The following is a 21628-nucleotide window of genomic DNA, read 5'->3' as shown; positions in this document are numbered from 1 at the left end:
TTGAGCAATGGATTTCATGACTTTGCCTTGACAATTTAAATTTTTTAAGTGTTGGCCAGAGAAAACTCACAAATGGGTATACTTTTTCAAACATACAGATAAGCAGAGAATGTGATCTAGTTTGAGTTACTCAATGAAAGCTAATATTTGTGTTCTGGAAAGCAGAGTTCAGCTGTTAATTTCCCAAGAAAGGGCAAGTGTATTACTTCACTGGAATCTGATAGAACTCTTCCTTTCTCCAGCTTTTCCTTTTCTTTTTATTTTTAAATACAGATCACTCGGTGTTCTGTAATCATTTAGGCAGCAACCAAGTATTTTCCCAAATGTGGACGTACCACTTTGAATGTTGTTTTTTTTCTTTTTCTTTTTTTTTTTTTTCTTCCCAAATCTGGAATCTAATAATGTCAAATTCTCAAGGGAAATGTAGTAATTACTTCTAAAGGCTGAAATACTTTTTACCGAGTGGTATTTTCTTCCACCATTTTTGATCTGAAGGTCCTTTCAGAACAGTGTGTAATGCAGATTTTATTCTGGGGCACACAGTCCATCATGATTTCAGTAACATTTAGTAGAATTCCTGGTTCAAGCTACTCAACTTGTTCACAAATGCATTTCACTTTGACCTTGGTGTTTGTGTATAAAATGTACGTTTTTACACTTTGCTCCAGATTTATCATCATTTTGTGGGTCAATACTAATGACTCTATGGCAACTATGATAACTACAGAACAGCTGCTGTGTCATTCTGTGTATAACACTATAGTTTTAGGCTGTTTTACTTGGACAGTTTCATGCTAGGTCTTAGTATGTCTTGTTTGTGCTTCATGGTGCTGTTCTGTTTCATCTCAATAGGTTCTTTTTTTCTGTTGCTTTTTGTCTTTAGCAAACGCGCATTCAAAAGCTTCCCTGAGCTGAAGGATGCAATTTGGGATCAATATTCAGTGTGGACAAACAGATTTGGAGTATTACTCTTTCTGTATTCTGTGATACTGACAAAGGTTTGTGGGTTGTTTGATTATTGTGTGCATCTTCATTAATAGAATGTTTGGTCATGGTAACCCTTTTTCTTTAAAACCATGAACAGTGAAGTCAGCTGATAAATTTCAGTGGATAGAATAGCATCTTCACTCATGTTGTGATTCATGTGCAGCATAAAAATATGGAAAAGCTTAATCCCTGGTTTGTTTTTTTCCTCTTATCTGGGAGAATTACAGATTTTGGAAACATCCTTCCCTGTATATCCCTGGTATCATGAGAAATGAATGTGTTTCAGTTTCATGTTTTACATAAGAACAGCAGCCTCCCTAGTAGCATTGTTTCATTACTGTGTTGTTTTGCTTTGTGTTTCTATTTGCTATCACAAGAAATAAGTGTGTTCATGTCTCACTTCATGTGATATCAGCCTCCTAGTGTTTTGGGATTGCACTTTGTTGTTGTAGATGTTGTTGTTCAATCCTGAAGAAGGCAAAAATACTTGTTCTGTTTTTGCAGGGTACTGAAAACATAAAAAATGAAATTGAGGATGCAACTGAGCCATTGATAGATCCTGTTTATGGTCATGGAAGGTAAGCTGGGAAAGGTGTGGTTGCTGCTACTTAAAATAGATAAATGCGCTCATTTTTTATGAAATTATTGGCATTATTGGAAGGATTCAGTCATAACATTATAGTATGTAAAAGCAACAATTATCATAGCATATCTCTTCAGTGCTTACTCCCTCTTGTATGTGAATTTTGAGGGAAGACTTAGGTTAATGCTGAGTTTTCAGAGGAAGAATTCTCAATTTCAGTGCTACATTTTTATATCAAATCATTTGATAGGAAGGGTAGGAACCATATTAGTGTTACTGAATTAAAAATACACTGTAATTAAAATAAATGTTAATATATCTACTCAGCTGATTAAATAATATTTTTTCATTTGTTAAATGTAGAGACTTTATAAGAAGTAATTTATGTCCCTTTCAATAGGCTATTTCTCTTTATTACATAGCCAGAGTTTGATTAACCTCCTGTTGACGGGGCATGCTGTTTCTAACGTGTGGGATGGAGACAGAGAATGTTCAGGAATGAGTAAGTTGACTATGCTTGTTCATAATTTTTACATACTATGCGATGCTCTCCTACACATCTGGAATACTACGTATCTCTGCTTTGATTTCTCCTCACTGCTGTCCTTTGATTTAAGCTGCCATGCAATGAAAATAAAGTATACTTGCACAAAATCACTGATGTTGATATCGGTGATTGTCAGCTACAGGCTGATAAGATACCTGATGACTTGGATCATGGAATGGCGTGCAGTTGCAGCAAGTCGGGAAGAAATGCCAGTGCACTGGAGGCAGGCACTGGAGGATTCAGAGTGACTTCATCAGGCTAGATAAATGAGCTATTGGGAGCCTCATGAATGGAATGAGCCTGTGCACCAGCATTAGTGAGTGTTGAGCAAGTAGTTTTTTTAGAAATTAGCCAGAACATGTGAACAGTAAGTTACACATGAGTCGTCATAGTATGTCCTTTTCAAGGTACAGCAGTATCTTATGCTGCATTAGGAGTTTAGCCAGAAGTGATGTTTCCGCATATTTGACACTGGTGCTTTCTGTCCCATTTTGGGCTCCCCAGTGTGGGGGAGATATTGACAAAGTTGAGCAAGTCCAGTGGAGGACCATGAGGATAAGTGGGGCTGAGCACATGATGTACAAGTAGGGGTGGAGAGAGTGCTTTTGTTTCATTGAAAGAGGTGAATGCAATGTGGGAAGCTTGTTGCTGTCTATGACTGTCATATGGGACGTGTTGAGAAAATAGAGCCTGTGTCTTCTCATAGGTGTGTAGTGGAAGAGCAAGAGTCTGTGACCAGAAGCTGTAACATGGAAACTTCATATCAGTACCAGGGAAATAACTTTTCCCAGGAGAATGGTCAAATGCTGGAACGGGTTCCTGGATAGGCTGTGGAACCCCCATCCCTGGAGATGCTCAGAACTCAACTGGGCACAGCTTTCCATGGTCTCTGATTTAATTGGGCCTGCATTGAGTAGATATTTGGAGTAGGTGACTTCTAAAGATCGCTTTCAACATGAAGTATTCTGTGGTTCTACCATGTCTTGTTACAAGTACTTACTGATTCTTTTACTGATGTGCTGGTACTTGTCCAGATCCTCATTTGTTTTGTGTTTTTTCCCTTGATGTCATCTTCCTAAGTATTATGCTTCTGTGATTATTTTTTGTATGTTTGATTGATTTCTTTTATTTCATACAAAGAGAAGATGATCTTAGAACAATAAATGCTTTGAATTCTAAAGGTGTTCACCTTTTCTCCCGTACTGCTACAAAGTACATCTCAGATTCATCGTCATATATTTCACAAGGATTTTCTGTAATGTAAGTCATTGCTCAGAATACTGGCTTACGATAGATTCGTGTAAGTCTCCATTCAGAATCTGAATTGAAATGCACTGGTTTTACAATGAGCAGTTAGTGTAATCTCCTTTGAGACTTTGAGACTTCTACTTCATTATGATTCCATAGAGGCTGTAGTTTTGCATTAGGCTTGTCAGAATGTCATTTGGGTACTGTAACTCTTTGCTTCACTAGGCTTCTTTCCAGGGCATTAAGATTGGATTACGGTGGTTTATTATTGATGAATCTATACTGGCTGTTCTTTGATTTTGATCATTCTCCTGCATGCATATTGATTACTAGTTTGTTGCAAGATTCTTTGGAGGTTAAAATCATCCTTTGTTCAGGGGCTTTTCTTTTTAGCATTTTTGTTGTTTCTGTTAAGTACCCTGCATTATTTCCTCATTTATAGTCTCCAGACCCCTCTTTTCTTTTTGATACATAAGGTAATAATTAATTTTCCCAGGCATACTTTGTCTATGGTTCATTTAAGGAGTTCCACTAAGATCTGCAACGTTTCAGATTATCTTTCTGAGAGACTTTATTCATTAATACTCCAAGATGGAAATAGTCTTCTAAGAATACAAAGATCTTATTCTATTATTTTTTTTTTTTCCCAGATCTATCTACATAATTGTAGCTAGGCAAAGGGAATAGTATTTATTTTTAAAAGACCAATATGTGACAATTGGTATTCATTTGTCTGTTCTTCATTCATCAGGTAATTTTGGACATAGCTAGTTTAAGTCAAATTGTGCATGTGGCATTTTAAGGAGAGGTTCTCACAACTTTTATGACAGATGAGAACTGCCAGAGACTCACGCACACAAAATAGAGAAATTACTGCCTCCCATAGGAGTGACTGAGCAAAAGTCCTGTGGTGCCTCTTGCTTCACAAGTAAACGTGTGTACTGGTAGTGTAACTACTCTGCTGATGCAGCCTTCCTAGGCTGGTAGTAAGGGAATAACAGGCATCAAGAGAAGGTGTTGTAGGGGAGCAAGGAAGAGGAGATACAGCAGGGGACTGGAAGTATGAGTAGTCAAAGTTATTGTTTGATATGGTTCTGAATACAGAAATCCTTGAGGAATCTTTTTTTTATTATTATTTTTGCATTTTGAGTTATGCGGCGTGTGTGTTTTTGCTTGAGCTACTGAGCTTATTTTCAGTATTTTAAGTCCAAATCTTTACTGATGTTACTTAAAGTGGGCTTCCTGTTTTCAATAAAAAGGCAGCAATTTAATATGGAAAAAATGAAATGCTGTAATCTTTTGGGTTTTCTTAAAAAAGTGCCAAGCATTTGTGATGTTTCAATCTATCACTAGGTGGTAGTATTCTGATGCTGTTTGTAACAGTCTCATTACTTCTTAAAGTCTTCATTAGTTTGTGCCTGAACTTCCTTTAAAGGTTCTGATATTTTCTCCCTTTTAAGAAATTTAAAAATTTGCTTACATTGGCAAAAACTACTTCTAAAAAGAAAAATCTAACTTCTGACCAGAGGCTTATATACGCAATTTTGTAGATGATGTTTGTGCTACCATAAGATCTGCACTACTTCCTTCTGCTTGGGGAAGATACGTACAAGGTTTAAGTTCAGGCTAGTGCTCCTAGTCTCCCTTTGTATGCAGCGTAACAGGGATTTTTGTTTGTCTCTCTTCACTGTTGGCTGATTGTGAAGTGAGAGTTTCTTCAATGGGCTGAAGTTAACGTAATAGCTTTCAGATACGTGGTCTGTTTAGCTTGATAACTGGTTATTTGGGTTATTCCTACTCTGCTGCTACTGTCATGGTTACAATGGTTGAAGTTGTAAGGCATCTCTGTGGGTCTTATGGTCCAACTCCCCTGCTCAAGCAAAGATTCCTAGAGCATGTTACCCAGAACCATGTCCAAACAGCTTTGGAATGTATATGAGACAGAAAACTTTGCCACATCTCTGGACAACCTGTTAATTATAACTTGAATTGGTATTTTCTGAATAGTAAATGTTACTACTTGTTCCTCTTTCTTGTATTCTGAATTCTTTGTTTGTCAGACTGAACTTTATTGATTTTTAACTGACTTTTTCACAATAAATCATGTGTTAAAATTATTTCCTTAATATAGCATTATTTACTTCTGTCATTTGTTTCCCTTCATGCACATAAGTGTTATTTAACAATAAATGCTGTTCCTTAGTTTGAAGGATCTTGAGATCTCTTTCTTGTGGCTCAAATGGAAGATGAATTGTCTAAATGTATTGCGATTTATAGCAGTGCAATCGTAAGTCAGTGAGATAAGGAGGTTTTGAAAAGTAATATCTATGCAATCCCATATGTTTTAATTAAAGCAAATGTGAAGATTGATCTGAAACTGTGCTTTCAAGGATCAAGAATTACAGGCTGCAGAGTGGTCCTTCTACTTGTATAGCTAGCAGCTTTACAGTAATGAGTTCTACTTACAATCCACAAAGGTATTAAATGAGCCATTGTTTGTAAATTTGGTTTTGTTTTCTTAACAGTGGGGAAAAAAGTTAGACCATGTCTATAATGATAGTCAGTTAAAGAAGGAAGCGTGGCACTGACACTGCTTCACTGTTGAGATGGCATATATGTAAGCCCGGAGTTCTTTCAAATCCTTACAATTATGACTGGTTTCTAAACTTGAATTTGAAAGCATTCAAAAAAGCTACAAAAAAGGCTTCGCAAGTGCTCTTTCAATCACTACTATGTAAATAGTTCAGCTGTTTCTGCCAGCTGTGTGTGCTTGAGGGCTGTAAGATAAAAGGAAGTTAATAGAGAAAATGAAAGTGAGGGAACAGTTTATTTTGTACTAACAGAACTACTATTTACAAAATTCTTATTATTCAGAATGTGAAATTATTAGGATAAATAAAGCTGTTGAACTCTCAAAAAGGGACTGGAATATGTGCACGTGCTCATTCATACATATGTGTGTGTGGTTCTTTCCCTTTGGAAAAACTGTTTTTCCTATTATTATTGAGTATAATTTTAGTGTAATTTACAAGTGCTTCTCCTAATAAATCCAGCAACTTCTGAAAAGAGGCTATCAACAGCAGTCTTCATCTATGCACACCTATTTGGCTCTTATTCCTTTGTGAGAGGGGAAATTATTAAACTCTTTTATTTTACTATAACTTATGTTTTCTGAAACTGCATGATTAAAAACTGCTGCTTAACCAATTTTAAGAGCAAGAGGGTGTGATTAAGAGAAGCTTTGCAGATTTTTCTTTAAGTTTTGGGTTTTGTTTTCAACAGAACTTCTTGGCATACATAAACAAGCAACAGTGGGCTTTCTGACACTGATGGAATCTCTGAGATACTGTAAGGTAAGCTGTTCTCTGATTTAAATTTTAGTTTATTTTTTTGAGTGGTTTGGACTTTGACTTTATTACTTCAAGCTCCAGTGCAAATGATAAGAGGAGATATTATAGAACTCTGAACGGATGTTCAACTTCCAGTTAAAACTGAGAGTAGTATTATGCTAAAGCAGATAAATAGGGCAATTGTTAAATCCATCTTATTAGGGAAATCTTGTTTGATGCTATTTTAAACTAAAATTTGATTGCACCAATTTAAGGTAGGCAGAAGCTTTTTTTTTTTTTTTAATTGATATAATACTTACTGTAGGTTATGTTGGAAGTTAAAAAGCTTCTTTTCACAATAAGACTTCTATGAAATCTGTTTTGAATCTGAAAGATTCAAAATATAGGTGTTATTTTGAGTACTTATTTGTGCACATCTGAACACTACTGAAGTGCAGCTTGATCCATGTCATTTCCCATCATGACACAGAATTTCCTTAAGTATTTTGGGAAATCTTGTGCTTTACAAATATTATTTTTGAAACGGCATTAACACCCTTAATTTCGAGTGGCTTTTTGCTTGTCCATGGCTTCTGTTTTGATTGTGTAGTTTGCAGAGCATTCTGAATTGACTGACACTCTCATATATTAATTAAACAGCAATTCTGAATCGATATATCCAAAACCAGCTAGTAGGTCAAGTGGACTTCTGCCTCATTTCTGTATCTGATTATAGTATTGTTACATAAGAGTAGTTAGTTATTGGTGTGCATTTTCAGCATATCTCCAAGGTTGAAACATTTCATATTGATGATACCACTTTCTCAGTGATGTCGTCTTTCAGGTAGTTAGCATAAGTTACATTGTTTTCCAAGTCAGACAGGAATTGAAGATGTGCACATTAACTGTTGTACATTATTTTTATTTTCTAGAGCACTTTATTTTAGTTCTCAAAGCATTTGGATCTTCACAAACTGATTTGTCATTAACTTGATAAGATTTCTGAGTTTGTTTTGTGTCTCTGCTGTCATTGCACATTAGGTTGGCTCCTATTTGAAATCTCCAAAGTTCCCCATCTGGATACTCGGCAGTGAAACGCACCTCACAGTCTTTTTTGCCAAGGTATGTTGGACGTGGGTGTTTATTTGATTGTTGGTTTTTTTTTTTTTTTTTTGCAATCTCAGGCTTTTTGTTCTATGACCTCAGACAGATACATCTATGTAAATCTGAAGTTCAGGTGTTATTACAACATGAATTTAATGCGGCTATCATATAAAATGTGGTTGCCAAAACTTCTAATTAAGCCTTCCCTTGAAGGCAGACTTGTTGAAGTGGTTTAATGATATCTGTTAAATTTTAGTGAAGTGCGTTGGTCCCAGGTTAATTTACTGGAAAAGAGATGTGATTTAGAATACCATAGTTATAATATGCACTGTCTTAAATTTCGGTGGTGCAAGAGAGATTTACCTATTGATTCCTGTTAGTAGTTTAATCTTTCTGACAGTACTTTCACTGATTTATATATAAATTTTTTTAATCTATTACCATAAATATCTGTGAAAAAAATAAAGAGTTTTTCTTCTTGGGCCTTAGCTGACCTGTCTCCAGGCAAACAGTTATTTACAGCTGGATATATTTGAGGCCATCCTGCAGTGAGAATAACTTGCGATGCAGTGGATGATGTCTTGTACAGACTGTGGAAACATAAGAATACCCATCAAGATGTCTCCTCCTTCTGTGGAACTGTTCTTTCTAAATGAAAGAAAATAGATGAGAACATCCCTCTATTTCACACATGCTAAGTGTCCCTTTCAGATGGTGCTATTTCAAGTAAATAATAGGCTAAATGCCCTCTAAAATTAACTTTAATTAAAAAAAAAATAGTTTTTTTGGAAGAGCTAGAGAAATTGAGTGGCTTTGGCAAGTAGAGATAAGGATGTGATGCTTTCATTGAAATACTGTGCGGTCAGCTCTTGGTTATTTTTATGACCCTTGTAATGGGAAGTTATGACAAGCTGAGGGTATTTAGAATCTTCAGGAATGTGAGTGTCATCAGGCACTGTGTAAAAGAGTACAAACAAATTGAAATGTTAAATAAACAATACCAAAAAATGTGTCAGAGCAATTATTTTATCCCTGGCTACTAAGTATTACCTGTTGACAAACAGGTGTCCATTTTCAGTTGCAGCATTGTAGCATTTCTAGACTTGAGCAATCAGGTAAGCAGGAAACTCATGATGAAGAGACATCTGAACATTTATACATCAATGCTTTTCCAAGAAAGTGTCCCTGGTTTGCTGTGTTGGGTCTGTTCTTAGAGGTTTTCTAACTTCTGTCACTGTAGTCTATTCTCCATATATTCTCCTTATTTTCAGGGCCTAAATTGGTTTCTGGGCCTTTCTGCAGTATCTTTGATAACATCATCTGTCAAGGAAAACAATGGCATTTACTTCTCTTACTAAGCAGTCATTTTAATCAAAGCTCAGTAGAACAACTGAGCAAACATTGACATTGCTGTAGTAGAATTATGAATTTGGGTCAATGGTCTTTGCCAGAACTGGGTTAAAGAGGAGCGTCGCAGTGTATGGCATTTAACTTCAAAACGGTAACAGAGAATGTCACTGGCTGTGAAAGAAAATAAATTGCGTGTAGAAAAATCCAGTCATTACTATTGTACTGTTCAAAAGTAACCAAATAAATCAGCAGAGAAGGAATCAGAATCAGATTTTTGAAGAATTTCACTTCAGGATGTAGTTGCTTATGTAGTTCCAGAGTCTCTGGTTTCTTTGATTAAGTGGAATTGTACTGAGCAGGATTGTCCAGATATCTGGTAGAAGGAATGTAGACGTGTAAGGCAGCAGCTGGACTGTAACAGGATTTTGGTTTTATGTTGCTGATTAAGAGCAGAGAGACAGGTGCTGCTCTGTTCTTGACAATAGCCCTGATCGAATTAACAGTGACTTTTCCAATGTAACTATCTGCTGTATGTTTCTGAAAGGAAAAAAAAATATATATTTTTTTTAAAGTGAATTTTAGGGCGGGGAGTTCCCTGTGCTATCTGTGGGCCTAGTCTACTGGTTAAGTTACACTTCATAGTATAAATGCTATTGTTAAATAAGTGAGTTTAATTTGCTCTGAATAATGCATAGTTCACAAGGATTGTTTTGTCCGAATAGTTTCTTAGGATAAAGGCCAAGTTTGTTTAGAATAGTAGTCTTGCAGTTGGAAAGGGGAACCTCAAAATAAAATACTTCTGTAAGTTATCTACTCTATTCCAGCTTTGCAAGCTCACAGAGCGTGACTGTGAAACCTTATTCTGCTTTTAGCAGAGCTACTCCAATGAAGTGGTTCCTACTAGAGATGCATATTTGTCTGAGAATGTGTGCGCTTCTGATCCATTCCTTTGTTTGTTGCTTGGCAGGTTTTCTGTGGAGAAATCTGTGCATTTTTATTTTTTTTTTTAATCCGTATAAATAATTCACCACTACTTACCAAAGTCAATTCTAGGTTTAATTTTTTGTGTTTTTGTAATTGGTGGCTTACATCTTCAGGTGAGGTTTATCCTTGCTGCATCATTGTATGTAGAGGAAATGCGGAAAAGCATTGAAGGCACTGCTTAATGACCTTTATTCATGCTGTGTTGAGCCATGTTGTTTCAGTTACTGCTTTTGTCCTCGTTACAGTTTAAGGCTGCCTATTCTTTCATATAAAAGTTTAGAGGAACTTAACCTCAAAGCAGTGTTAATTCAAAAGCTTACTTAACTTTGTAATTAATTAAATTATAGCTTTCTTAATGAGAATGTGTGAGCCTGACTTGAAGCACATAACAGGGCATGGAAGAGAACAGTATTTAAGCTTCGCTGCAGTGAAAGAGTCTGATGCATTTGTGTATATTTGCAGATATGTTTTTAATGAAGCAAAGTCCAACAAAGTGACAGTGGCTGCATTTTCTCTAAATCTGAAGCACTGTCGTTTTTGAAGTCTCTGTATTTCTAGTTCTCATTTCTTTCATTAGAAATAAAAATTCTTTCTTTAATTGGAGGTATTTTTCATAAGAAGCTTTAACAATTGCATGGTTTTGGGCACTCTTCAGGAGAAACACTATATTTTCTGTTTTTCAGGCTATTGCATTTAGCAGCCAGTTGACAGTGCTGCAAGTAAAAAGCACATCTGTCTCCTTTTATTTTTATTAAATCTGGACTTCATCTATATGAAAAAAAAAATGCTAATTAGTGGAGAAATAATTAAAGCTCCTCAGAATGGTTATACCAGCTTCTTACAGAAAGCATTTTTTTTCCATGTATTCTGCTTGAGATTTGGGAAGGAAAAGAAGGTTGTGGAGAATTTGGGCATATCCTCTGCAGTCCTAGAGAAGACATGAAAGACAGATTGGTTTTTTTCTCCTTTTCTGGTGATGCTTCAGACATGCAAAGTACAGCAGAAAGGTTGATTGCGAAGATTAAGGTGTGTACAGGTCTATGATAGGCAGGTGGGTCTGAACAACAGAGATAGAAGGTTAGAGCTCAGAAGACATGGTAAGAAATCCCATGATAAATGTTAAGCTAAATCACACCCTAATGCAGACAGTAGACCAGAAAGTATGGTGACCACATACATTATTGTGTCTTAAGTCAAAAGGTCAAGAGACTGTGCTAAAATTTTCAGGTAGATCTGACATGGATTTTCCAGCTATAGTGTTGGTGATTCAAGTCCTCGCAAAGTTTGGTAGGACTGTGCTTTTCTGAGTCTTTGCAAGAATAAAGGAACACGGTGCAAAGACAAAGGGTGTAGAGCAAGGAAAGGAAAGCAATAACCATGGTCTTTAAAGTGATATGATTTAATTTTATCAAGGCTGGAGTGCAGTAATATACTCAGGTATGTTGAGGAGATTGCTTTAAGCACAATCTGATGCTCCTACAGCTCTTCAGGTTGAGCAGTAAAAAAGGTGATGTCTTTGAACACAGGGTGCAGTGGTAGGTATTTTCATTGTTTGTGGCAAAAACTGTTTAACAGGTCAAGTTTCTGTAATGCTTACGCCACTTTTGTCAAAAACACTGTGCATCTCCTGGTAAGAGTAGCATTCAGGATGACTGGCTGGTTAGTTGGATCATAAAGAGGTAACTCAGTCATGAGTTGTTTGCATTGTTTGTTCAGAACAGGTGAGATACAGACCTTTACATTATGGTTTCTCAATAAATTGAGAGAGAGCAATTAACCAAACCAGCTGTTAGGCATTTGCTGTCTGAAAAACTGTTCTCTCTGTTCATCCTGATTCTCTGACTAATGTCAGCAACTTAGCCTTATAAATAAAAATTTCTCAAGCTTTACAAAACTTAGCATTCATCCTATTACATAGTGCTTGACTGTAATTGTTTAAGGACATTGCTCATGCTTGGCTGATATAAACCATGAAATGTAATTATATATGCCCCTAAGCAAATTAATTCCTTTCAAGAAAAGACTTCTTGTCCATCTTTCAGAGAGGAAGTTTTGGTTTTTGTACATGAAATAGATTGAGTATAGGCAACTTAGATGGTGTTGCTTTTCATGTGCTTGTTACTCCAGTTCTTGTGTCGCAGAATTATTTCTCCTGAAATACTACATTTGGATACTTTTTTTAGTGCTGAAGTAAATGTGGGATTGATTTTATACTGTCTTGTTGCACGCAGTTCCCAAGCCTAGATGAACATTTGTAAAATGGGGTGGAAAATAGGGTTAGCACTTCCAGTTGAAACTCTTGATGCACTAAAATTTAGATCTGCATCATTCAAAGTAAAATAGTACTGCTTGTTGCACGAGGGACCTTCTGAAAAAGAATGAGGAAAAGATGAAATAGGAAGTAAAAGATGCACAATATAAAGAATGTTTTGTAGATCCACAAATGGAAAAAATGAAGGAACTTCCTGTAACCTGCTGGGCTCTCAGTTTTATTTACTATACAAGCACTTCCAAACAGGAAAAGTTATGAAGAAAATACGCTTGAGCGATGACCATGCATATCACACTACCCACTTTTGCAGAAATGGTGTTCCTTAGTCATTTCATGTCTATTTACAATACAGTTAGGAAGAAAAGTGGTTCTAATCTAGCGGTTACTTATTTAGTCTATTTTCCAACTACCCGCTTCTCTTTAAAGCCTGTGTTCTGTTTCAGTCTTGAGTTTGCAATTTCATTTGATTAAGAGGTAACCTTTTGCCTGATTTGTACAAATTAGCAACGGGTTGTAGGAATGTATTTTAGACCTGTTTGGAATTGTCCTCGTGAAACAATTATTTTGTCCGTAACTTAAATGGTGCATTGTTTCTGAATGCTGTGGCATTTTCAGTGGAATAGGTTGTCGTGGGTTTATAAAGCTGCTGTTGGAAAAAACATGGGATGCATTACAGAAATTGTGGTTTGCCCGTTTCTAGGCAAAGAATCCTGTGATTTTATTTCTTCATAATACGAAGAATGACTTTCATACGAAAACTCAAACTGGGGACTGTAGAGTGGTTGATTGGATCCTACCTCGTAAAAGTACTTTCTCTCATCTAGTAGGTTGTGTAGCCTTTAGTTTCAGAATCGAGGCTACGAGTAGTGTCTAGCTTGCATGTCAGTCTGTCTGAGTTTTGAAGAAACACACAAGCTTTTCTTTCTTTCTGGCCGTATGTGCAGAATGTCTTGCAAATATTAAATGCATCAAAGGCATTGCTAAATAATAAGATTTGTAAATTATAAGTCACTGTATCAAGTAAATTCTGAAAGTCAACACATAGAAACAGAGGCTGAGAACATTACTGTATCATTCTGTATCCCTTTTAGGTATGAAACCAATGTTGGTTCCAGCTATATTTGATACAATAGCGAAGACATGGGGGCCCGAGTCATCACATGATGGGTAGATATTCTGTTTTTCAAATCTGGAGGAATAGGAATCCCAGCTCATTATTCAACTTTTACAGTTTTTGTATTACATTTTTTAAATATCAATCACATTGATATTTACAGAAAAATGTTGTATAAAAATGAAGTTATTCCTAATTCCAATTCAAGTGAAAAACAAAATGCTAATGTTTTTTTCTCCATCATTTGCTTCCTCCACTTGTCAGGTACCTTTTTCTTTTCAGCTTCATCTTCAACTGAGTTCTGCCATAACTACTATTCTAATTCCATTTTCAGCTATATTCAGCAGCAAAGTGTTGTTTATGCTGGGCACGAGGCATGTCCACACTACTCAGTGCACTAACGCTAACCAGTTGCAATCTTAATTCTGCATTTGGCATGTGCTGTGTTTGCAGTTGTTCAGTCAATAGGCAGTGTTATACGTGTCTTTATGTAGCTACTTTACAGACAGATCCCTTCCTTCTCTTGTGTAGTTATCATTGAATATTGCATGAAACAACTTAGAATCCTTCCAGTATATAACAGCTCCTGAGCTGTGCATGCTTTTATGGTTAGCTAGGAAAGCTTGAAAATTACAGCTGCTTCAGAAGTCATGTTCTCATTCAGATGTTTAAACGTTAAGTTTTTGATTTCCAAAATGATTTTACTCCCCCTAAACAATGTAACTATTTTTTATTTGAATACTTTTGTATTCAGTTGTACTCAGAGTTTGTAATCAGTATTTAATTGTACTTTTTTAGTAGATGGAGGGAAAAGGCATAAACTTTTTTTTTTTATTCCATAAAAACTTCCTAAACTCTTAGCCTAAAAGCTATGACTACTAATTATTGTATAGTATATAATCACATACAAAGAGAATGCCAGCTTTCTTAGGAGTTAAGCTGGCATCAAGTGAAGAATGGAAAAAGGAGATTTAGTTTCATGCTGTAGAGAGCTCCTTTCCAGAAAGTAAATAAATGCAGTAATGTGTTCCAGCATTCACATCAGATTTTGGCATGATTGTATACTTAGGAAATAGATAAGGCAGAAGCTAAGGGGACTGTTCTAGTCATATGATGCCATCTCAGCTATGTGAAGGGGGAAAAAATGGGTTTGCTTTTCATGTTTTCAACAAGTATATAGGTATGATTGTCAGCATTTCTGAACTAATGCAGCTCAGTGAACAAGTGAATTTATTTCAGCAACTGGCTCATTCAGAGTTACTGCTTGTCTTCATGAAATCCTTCCAAAAAGGGAATATTAAGAGATTTTATTGAGTGGTTTCAGCAGAGTTGTTGATTGTTTTTTGTTATTTTTTCCCCTGAGGGTCTTGAAGTCTAACACGCTATTCTTGTAGTATCCAGACTCAAAAATCTGCACAACATTGGCCCGTGGATAGCTGTTTTTGGATAAGAACATTCAAGCTTATTAGTTGAGTTCAGATAACAGTTCATATGGTCAAGTAATTATATATTTGAATCCATCAACACTTGATTGCATTGGGTTAAAATTAAGAGAAAATAGAGACCATTCTGTAGAGGAAGTTTGTACAGTAAGATTGTTATATGTCTTTAAGCACCTGTTCGTTGTCTCAGAAAGGTTGGCTGAAATTGTAAGATCAGAACAGTAAAGCTAGAACGTTATAGAAATATGGAGCAAACAAGATTGGAAAGATCTAGTAGAGGTTTTAGGGTTAAGACCTTCACTGAAAGCAGTTCCTACCCAGGTTGCTCAGGGCATTGTCCTGTTGCATTTTGATTATCTCTACAGCTTTGCTGGACAGCCTGTTCCAATGTGTGGTTTCCTTCATGTCAAAAAAATCAATTCTTTAAATAATGTCTAGTCAGAATCACTTGTTCTGTGACTTGTACCCATTATTCCTGTCCTTTTGCTGTGCGTTTCGCAGAGGAGTCTGGCTCTGTCTTATATGTTTCTGCTAATACAGCCTTCCTTGCTACTGACTTATACACAACGTGTCCATGAGAACCTCCATATTACCTTTTCAAAAAGCAAAGTAGTACATAATGAATATTTTGTCAGATTTACATGATCCCATATGGTGAAAGTGCTTCCAAGCCAAGGCACGTTGTGCAGGAGACCATCCAAAGCCTGTCTTTCAGCAGGTTGTCTCCTGGACTCTTTCTTAACTTCTTTTTTCCTTCTTTCCTCTTTCTGTCTTGTATGTCTGTCTTCACTCCCAATATATATATATATGCAATAGCATATATGCTACTGTAGTTGTAGCACTACCACTTAACTCCTGTGAAGGCCTATGTGACAAGAGCCAGGCATGCAATCACCATTTTGAGCTTGTGCCTGTGGTGGTTGAGGTTTGTCTGCCTACTGCCAAACGCAGTCATTAACAGCAGCATCTGCCTTCAGTCTGGCTAGGAATGCAAGCTTCTGCATTTCTTCTCTGCCTGGCTTCCAGTTTCAATGATGGAGCTTGAGATTCCAGTCCTTCTGTTAAATAAAATTGAAGTTGGACAGTGGATTCAGAAGTCAGTCAGAGATACAAGAATTGGTGTCAGATCCATCAGTCTTGTTTTCATAGGAAAGAATTTTGGAAAGGTTACTGTCTTGAAAGCCACAGATTATAGCGTGGAAAAGCAATGTAATGTGTAATTATTCTATGTATCACTCAGCAGTGCTATGAGTGGAATTGTAAAGTTGTCCATCTGCAAACGGATTTCATTTTCAGGGGTAACAGAACAGGTCTTTCAGAGAGAAGTCTGTAAAAATTCATGGCCAGAATGTCAGTGTAGCTTAGTCATTATGCTCTGGTTTTGATTTGTAGAATGAAAAACTCTGGAATGTTTTCATTAAAACTTAGGAAGAGTAATTTTTGCCTCCAAGGGTAGACACGGGATCTTAAAATAACTGGTACTACTAATGAGAACTTTTCAAGTAATATGAAGTGACTTGTTTGTGTGTCACAAGGGCCAATAGGCGAAACTTGATTTGGGGGAACATGTTGTACTTAGTTTTGAAAATAATTATAATAATCAACAGTTGATGGGATTCCCTTATATGGAACTTACAATGTATGGGATACATCAAAATACAATTCATAAGTCTTGAGGGTGGGTGTGTATTTTGGCACATGAAATGAAATATCAGCCTTGTCAGCTGAAGTATGTTTTGGTTAGATATTTGTCATGTTTACAACTTCGCTGTCAGGGAGATGTGTTTGGAGGAGGGAGGGGGGCTATATTTGGTTTGGTTTCTTTGGTTGGTTGGTTTGGGGAGGGGAGCAGTTGGGTTTTTTTTGTTGTTTTTTTTTAACCTCAGTTTAAATATATGGATTTGTTGAAGTTTCTGGATAGTGGATATGAATGATATACTAAGTAAAGGATATGTGGGGTTTGCATATACACAGTTAAAATCTTGGAATTTAAGTTATTTATGGAGCAGCGGTATCAATGAAAGGTGAGAATGATTTCAAAGATGTAAAAGGGCTTGGGCTTGTTGTTGGTTTTTTTTTGTCAACCGTCCTTGGCAGGTAACTTTTCTAATTTACCCCTTCCAATGACTTGCTTTGACAATTGAAACATCACACTTCATGAGGGGAAGAATAACATATGAGGTGCTCCAAAAGTAATGCTTCCTATTTATTTCCATGGAAATAGCTACAGATAGGAAAAAGTACAGTAACACCATCTGATAGAGCAAATCCTCAGCAACAGGTTATATTTCAGCATAGTTGCAATCATTAGCCTGTTTGCACAGATAAGCTGATGAAGATGCGCTTCATTTTGTGGTGTGACAGCAGTGTGTGGCCATCTGGAACGTGGCTTGTCTTTCATCTGGCTGTTGCCACTCCTGAAATGCACCAGCCACTGCCTCGTGGTGCTCACATCCATTGCTTGGTCTTCATAAACGTTCAGAAAGTGTTGGTGAATGTCACTGGGTACCATTTTTTTCTGCAGGGAGGAATTTGGTGACAATTTGCTTCAACCCGCACTTCTTGTCAGATGCCATTCTGTCAGCCTACCCCTCTGCTGCCATCTGTCATGTGGCAACAAAATGTAATGGAGTATTGGTAGGAAGATTCAGCCTCCACTGCTGTACTGCCTGTATCTATCTCTGACATCATGGGCCAGCATAATAAAATAGGAGGCATCAGTGTCATCCCAGTCCTTGTCCTATAGGGAGGCTGTACCACATTTAGAAGTTCAGTTGAAAAATGTAAAGAATTTCAGGTCTGTAACATGCAGTGACTTGTTCTGTAAGGTCTTCCCATGTACATGTTCAATGAAACAACTAAGGACCTGAAAAACTAAAATGCCAACAGACACACTGTTTGCAATTGGACTGTCAAGCTAAAACCTGTTGTGGGAGACTTTTAAATGAATAAATGTTTGCATTGCTTGAAATTGTGGAAGGTGCTACATAAAACACTGTAGTTTGAGGGCAGGTAGGACCATAAGTAATAGTTGGTGTTCTTGGTTTATATGGGCAGAATTTAATATTTGTAAGTAGAATCCAAGTATAACTTGGTAGTTTAGGTTTGAAATAATACATCTTTGCATTTGAAAGGTACATTGGTTATATCCTTCCATACCAGGGAAACTCACTTGTGACACTGTTTCCATGAGCAGCTAACTCTTTCATAAGAACTTACCAATAAAATGTCACGTTCATAGAGTTAAATCCCAAATGTAGAAATCACTGGTCATTGGATTGCTAATAAGCTCTGTATACTCTGGCATCGATTTTAAACTGGCAACTATTTTAAATTGCTCTCGTTTGCTGTATTCCTTGATACTGCCCCAAAAATGAAACTTTTCCAATTCTGTGGTATTCCAGATCTCTTACTTAAGAGTTAGTCACACATTATCAAATTTTACAATGTATGTACATTAAATAATCACTTCAGTGTTCCGTTGTATTATAACGTACCCCTTTTGGTGTGGTGTCTCCTCAACAACTGCTCAACTTGGTACAGCAACTGCTCTATTTGGCAGCATAAAAATAATAGTGTTGATCTCTATATGTTATTAAAACTGTATGGCTTCATATTAGGCTTGTTTTCAATTTGAATTTTAGCCCGTGTTTAGCATGGAAGAGTTGTATCTCTTGTTAGTCAGTTCTACTGAATTCTGATACCAGGTAGAGTTACTGTACCTTGTAAGTAAGCTCTTCGTCTTTCTTTTCCCTAAGGAAGACAAAATTAGATGTTACAGTTTTTCTCTATTTTAATTTAATCTTCTTCTAGAAAACTTTCAGTACTTGTACATAATGTTTTCTTTACCAAAAAATAAAAAGATAAAAATGCTAGAAGTACAGTATATCCTGCGAAGGAGATAGTTATGGCTAAGTGAACATGATGGAAATATATGGCGGGTCTGAATGGCATGAAAGAAGCAAATCATGGACTTCTCCACATTTGTGTAACAATAATTACGAAGTAAACTTAAGCCACAAGCTCCATCATATGAAAATATGGACAGCTTTGGGTTCCACAATCCCTGGAAATCTTTCATTAACCTTTTGAAAAGGTAATTTTTGCATTTTGTAAGGCTTTACAAACATTTATTTTTTTTTTTCTAATCCTCACATTTTCTGAGTCCTTATCTGTGGAGTGTGTCAGAAATGTCTAATTAGTACATAACTACAAAAGCACACTGTTCACTGACTGGGCATTGTAAGTCCTTTGCTTATCATTCATTTATATAACCATTAGCCTATTCTTCATGAAGTAGTTTTCTGTTCTAAATTAATAGTATTTACAGAACCTTAAAATCACATTATACTGATACTATAGTAATAGAAAAATGTAGTTTTATATTTCCACTAAATTAAGCCAGCAATTTATAGGTGGCTTTCATCAGGAAGGTAGTAGAAGATTGCCAGGACTACTCCCTAATTAGTTGCTTCTGTACCTTTTTTCACTGTGAGTATGAAGTGACGATCGGAGTGACCTAATTGCAGCCTTTCAGTACATGAAGGGTACCTATAATCAGGAGGGGAGTAAACTCTTTGAAAGGGCTGATAATAGCAGGACAAGGGGAAATGGTTTTAAGTTGAAAGAGGGAAGATTGAGGTTGGATGTTAGCGGGAAGTTCTTCACTAGGAGAGTGGTGGGGTCCTGGAACAGGCTGCTCAGGAACGTTGTGGATGCCCCGTCCTTGGAGGTGTTCAAGGCCAGGTTGGACGGGGCCCTGGGCAACTTGATTGTAAACGTGGAAATTTGGTGGTTCTGCCAGGCAGGGGGGTTGGAGCTTCATGATCCTTTAGGTCCCTCCCAACCTGGGCCATTCTGTGTGATTCTGTGATGGAGATTGCATTGTTCAGTGGGATATATAGTCCTGGTTTCTCAGCAGGGCAGCCAGTTATAAATAAAGATGGGTTCAGAAGTCCTGTCACTGCAAGATATAATACTCTAAGTCTGATACTGCACACAGGGGCACCTTCCAGAATGCCTTGCCTGCAGTGTGAAGACAAGCAGCTGGCTCTGTTTCTGCGCACTGTGTATCTAAGCCTGTATGCTGTTCAGAATGCACAGATGCAATATAGATACACTTTAACGGATCACAGCAAACGAAACCCTAACCCTTCGCTCCAGGCACCATGCTCCTTAGTAATGCAGGTTTTTGCATAGTGGCCCTTAGAAGTGAGTGTGCAATGGACTGATGAGCTGGAGCATCAGCAGACAGGTCAGATATCTCCTCCTAACTTTTTGTCTAATGCAGTCCTTTGTGGACCAAATACTGGTCTGTTCCTTGGAGGGCAATAAGGGGAACTTTGTAACCTGTGATGTCAGTAATCTGATGCCAGTTACAGCTCTGTCTTCCGTGTATTCAAAATAAAGCTTGCCTGTTATTTTTAAAAGTGCTCTATGTTGCTTGTTACCCTTTTTGTATATCCTAGAACAGCTGGCTTTCATTCAGCAAAGCTTTTAAGTTCAAGCCAGGTACCATTAGGTGTATACTTGAAATTCTTGGCTGACTTGGAGTCAGCTATTAAGAGAAACTGGATAAGAGAGGAATTTGGTTCTTTCCCTGAAGCACATTTCTTAATCTGTCCAAAGAACAATAGGTCGCTATGCATCTTTCAATCCTACATTTACTTTTAATAGGAACTTGTAACAGTGAGCTCTGGTTTAATATGTACCACTTATATTAAGCAGATATTGTTACGATTTTCCCTTTAAGTCATATTCCAGAGTGCAAAGTTGAGCTGAAACTGGAAATAAGATTTATCTGTTTTGACTTGTGAAGAACACGTTTACTTTATACAGTTTCTTCACATTGTACCTTAAAAATAACACAAGGTTATTTTTGATGTTTAGTTTGATTCAGAGGTATAACAACGTATTGTTGTGTTTTCCTTGTGTTGCCTGTTCATAGCAGAGTAAATAACATTGCATTTCCACTTTGACAAGAAGGAAAACTACAGCAAGGCGTTGTCAAATGCAGTGTTTCCCTCTGCACGGGCTTTTCATTTCCCTTTTGATGTGGAAAAACAGCATAGGTCATCATAAATGAAGAGCAGTGCTTCAGTTTCTCCTAGTGACCAATATTTGGTGTTTCAAATTCTCTTTGAATGTCATGCTTCTGTACCTTTCAAACTAAATGATGTTGTTGAATATGATGCATCTCTTAGCCTTTCTTGCCATCATTTTATTTTGTGTGAATAGCCATTGAATTTCACTTTTTAAATGGTTTTGGCATAAAAATAGATATGCCTTTTGTTAATTTTACAATAGTACATAGGCATGCTTTCCCTGTGTGTAAGTTTTGGAAAGCATAGTTGTACTCAAGATGAAAAAGTCACCAATGAGCTACTACTGAAATTGTGTGGGGCTTTTTATAATGCACCTAAAAAATGTGTGCTGTGCTAATCCATGAAATGGACTTCAGAAGTTTTTCTTACAGCTTTCTGTATAAATAAATTTCCTATCTGCTTCAGTGTATGTGTAGCACACTCACTGAATTTCATGGCTGATTATTTGTGTTGTCAGTTGTACTAGATATCAAAATCGTTAAGTAATACATAGTGTCCTAGTAGCTTTTCTATGCCATGATGTCTGCATGAAAAAGCTTACATAAAGTTTGCATAGAAATTTGA

General features: G+C 36.8%; 1 protein-coding gene across 7 annotated transcripts in view; it reads left to right on the top strand.

The window, feature by feature from the left end:
* MINDY3 (MINDY lysine 48 deubiquitinase 3) overlaps positions 1 to 21628 on the top strand; it is a 43204-nt gene that overhangs the window by 11580 nt on the left and 9996 nt on the right. For 4 of the 7 annotated variants that reach the window (XM_015853478.3, XM_085540655.1, XM_085540654.1 and 1 more), the window contains 5 exons: positions 884 to 998; positions 1492 to 1565; positions 1993 to 2072; positions 6648 to 6718; positions 7736 to 7816. In XM_015853478.3, the coding sequence (XP_015708964.1) occupies positions 884 to 998; positions 1492 to 1565; positions 1993 to 2072; positions 6648 to 6718; positions 7736 to 7816 (421 nt within the window). Of the gene's footprint in view, positions 1 to 883; positions 999 to 1491; positions 1566 to 1970; positions 2073 to 6647; positions 6719 to 7735; positions 7817 to 13495; positions 13572 to 21628 lie in introns of those variants that run through there. The other 3 variants (XR_014943647.1, XM_085540656.1, XM_085540657.1) reach the window with 3 other exon arrangements.

Source organism: Coturnix japonica, chromosome 2 (assembly GCF_054131305.1).
Source record: "Coturnix japonica strain WE chromosome 2, WE-NBRP24, whole genome shotgun sequence".
NCBI lineage: Eukaryota > Metazoa > Chordata > Aves > Galliformes > Phasianidae > Coturnix > Coturnix japonica.
Note: the sequence above shows the minus strand (reverse complement) of the source record. Positions and strands in the feature narration are given on the sequence as shown.